General features: G+C 42.8%; 1 protein-coding gene across 1 annotated transcript in view; it reads left to right on the top strand.

The window, feature by feature from the left end:
• The window catches only part of KLHDC2 (kelch domain containing 2), a 15,696-nt gene that overhangs the window by 4,002 nt on the left and 8,405 nt on the right, over window positions 1-3,289 (top strand). Inside the window, exons 2-4 of the mRNA XM_006776093.2 lie at window positions 853-857; window positions 2,052-2,062; window positions 2,244-2,323. Of these exons, the coding sequence (XP_006776156.2) occupies window positions 853-857; window positions 2,052-2,062; window positions 2,244-2,323 (96 nt within the window). The remainder of the gene's footprint in view (window positions 1-852; window positions 858-2,051; window positions 2,063-2,243; window positions 2,324-3,289) is intronic.

Below are 3,289 nucleotides of genomic sequence, written 5' to 3'. Positions count from 1 at the left end.
CGTCGCCCCGCACTCCCCGCCCGCCCGGTCCTGCCACCTGTGCGGGTGGCCATCGGTCTGCTGTGGGAACACTGTAGGGCTGGTCCCCGCTGAGACAGGGCTGGGATTTGTCAGGAGAAACATCTGTTACGAAAATTAATGGAAACGCTCCACCAGTAACCAACAGTATCAGCAGCTCCTTGACCCTAATGTAAACAATGTACTTAGTTGCCAGTTGCATTTCTTCTCTCCCTCTGCCGGGGGACTCCTCCCCACGTTAACCCTTGCCCACTAGCTCTCTCTCGCTCTTAAGAACTTCCCAATAACACTCCACATTCTAGAATTGTGTCATCTGTCCAGTTGGCTCTGATGCATTCCTACCAAAGCCATTCTTTTTAGTCCCTTTTCGTCTTAGTCCTGGCGCGTGTGGCTCGGTTGGGCATCCTCTCTTGCACTGAAAGGTCGCTCGTTCCATTCCAGGTCATGGCACATGCCCAGGTTTCCGGTGTGGTACCTGGATGGGATGTGTATGGGAGACAACCAATCCATGTCTCTCTCACAAGGATATTTCTCTCTCCCTTCCTTCCTCTAAAAGTCAATGAAAACATACTGGGGAAAACATTATCTCCTCCCTCCCCCATTGGTTTGAAATCTAGGCCACTACACCTGTTCCTTTGATGACTTGTTTTGTGACTCTGGCAGTAAATTTCAGTTCATGGTAGTTGATCTGATCAGTTGACAGCTTGTGAGATGACTCAAAGGGTAGATGGGACAGAGTGCGGCGGCAGCCCTGATTATTTCATGTAGTTTAACAACATGAATGCCATGTAGACTGGCATTTTCTTTTTGCCAGTCTAATTTGTGTTTTCCTAGCCTCGGTGAGTAGGTGCTTAGAGGGTACTTGTTAAGAGGAAGGGGGGTAGGTCTGTGGTGACCCTTATTGAAATGTAAGTAACTCCCAAGGAGAAAAGTAAACCTGTTGGTCAATCATATTTCAGTCTAAACTACTTTATTCAAAATTCTGTCTGTGAAATTCAGCATTGAGGGAATGGGGCTTTCTTTGGGCATGGGGAGGGGTGGGGTAGTCAGGGTAGAATATTTCTGGTGTTGTTTTTGAGGTCTTGGCTGCTGAGGGCTGAGGCAGGGTTGAGGCGTATCGGTGAACTAGGTGGGTGTTAGAAACAGGTATCCATATACTGGCCAGAACCTGAGAGCAGGCTCAGGAAGCCCTGCAGGTTGTTTGAAGGCAATAAACCCTAGCTTCTCACACAGTAGTCCTGTTGCCCTCTCCAGGCCAGGCTCATCTCCTCAGGGTCAGCCTCCTGTCTCCTAGCCTTTCCCTTTGCAAGGGGTGGAGTGAAAAGCAAGAAGTTCACCTGGCGGCCGGGTGCTATTCCTGTATAATACTCAGGCTTATTGGACTCTGACACCCATTCAGTGAACTGCAATTGTTGACTGTATGTTGACATTGTTCAGAAAGTGGCCAGTGAGGCTCAAAGGCTGGAGAGGTCAGATAGCAATTGAAGTTGCAACTTCAGGGAAAGAAGGCTGAAATCCTGGTTCTACCATTACTTGCCAAGTACCTTTGGCAAATCACCTCTCTAAAAAACCTGTTTTCTTGAAATACCAACTACATTTAAGGGTGGTTGTGAGGGTTAAATAAAGCAATCCATGGGTAGCTCTCAGCTAGTTCTAAGAGCATATGATACGCACAGTCTGTTAAAAATTACCTGAAGGAAATGGAGAACAAGGAACTTAAAATATTGCATAAGGACTTAATATTTGCATATTTGCAGTGCTGCCCTCTCTGCATTTTGGTAGAGAATGCATGGGTCAAAGGAAACAATGGCTAGAAAACTATATACATCACGTGCCAGTGTGGGTGAAGAGTTAAAGGTAGACCTTCCTTTAGTGTGCTGACCACCGCACGGGGATACTCTCTCCTGAAGCCATGCAATGGCATTTGGTGCACGGTCTGTTCAGGATCAAGAGGCCTTGGAGATTTCCTGATCTCTTACCTTCCTGCACCACGGCACCTACACCGTTATAACTGCTCTCTCAAAAATTGGAAGAGCTCTCTATAGTAAGCATTACTTTGAGTATGTGGCATGGGGTGGGGAGGACTGTTCATTTGATGGATTTGTTGGATATATTTAATTTTTCATAATTCTCAGTATCTCAAATTAGATATGAAAAAACATACAATAGTGCCTCTAGAATACCAATTATTTTTATATTTTCAATTTTCTCTTTTTGGTTCTTAGAGTAACCAAGTCAGAGGATTATATGACTTTTATCTGCCTAGAGAAGAACTATGGATCTACAACATGGAGACTGGAAGATGGTAATTGGATTTATAAGAGGGACTAAAACATTCAAATACTGTTGCAAATAAAAAGAAACTCTGTAGAGCCCATTCTAATGAATAAAAACATTTTAGTTAAAGATGCTAAGCTATATGTTCTGAAAACAGTGTTGTGCTAGTTTGGCCTAACTGCTAAGCTTACTCTTTAGCGTCTCTTCAGAAATATCAGTAATTACTAGATATTTTTATGATCCTTGGAGAAATTTCTATTCAGGACTCTATAAAGTACCATAGTATTATTAAAATAGAGGTAGAGGCTTCAGATCCTGGAATGGAAATATAATAAAAGTTCCACGTAAGTATTTTTTCAAGATGTTATATGGCATCTTGAATGCAAAAAATTATAGATTGTATGTACTAGAAATAAAGGTGGTATTTTAATGAGTTTTAACATTAAAATTTCCATAAAATAGTATGTTTTGTTTAAAAAACAAAACTAACGTAAATTTGCCTTCCATGGGGATATGGTGAAAGGGTCTTTTGCTAGTCTCATAGCAGTGGGACTCAAGAGTATGTCCGTGGCAGGATTAACGCGACTCTCAAAAGGCTGGGTTAGTTGTGTTTGAGGATTTATGAAGTAGTCTTTCCCCGTGGTTTGCACTCTGAGAACTTTGTGCTTTACATATATTACATATTATAGATCTCAGAACTGGAATAGTACTCCCACTTGATTTAACAGTTAAACTAAGCATGTTAAGATTCTTCTGTACATAGTTAATCGGTGTTTTCTGAGCTGTTTGCCAATCTTTTTCTAGATAATTGGAAATGTGTAATAGTATCCCTGTAATATGGAATTCTACATATTTTTAAAAATCAGCCCCATAGCCCTAGCTGGTTTGGCTCAGGGATAGAGCCTCTGCCTGGGGACTCAAGGGTCCCAGGTTCTATTCCGGTCAAGGGCATGTACCTCCACTGCAGGCTCTTCCCCAGTAGGAGGTGTGCGGG

Source organism: Myotis davidii, unplaced genomic scaffold (assembly GCF_000327345.1).
Source record: "Myotis davidii unplaced genomic scaffold, ASM32734v1 scaffold1069, whole genome shotgun sequence".
Classification (NCBI taxonomy): Eukaryota; Metazoa; Chordata; class Mammalia; order Chiroptera; family Vespertilionidae; genus Myotis; species Myotis davidii.
The sequence above is the reverse complement of the archived record's forward strand: the minus strand, read 5'-3'. Positions and strand labels throughout refer to the sequence as shown.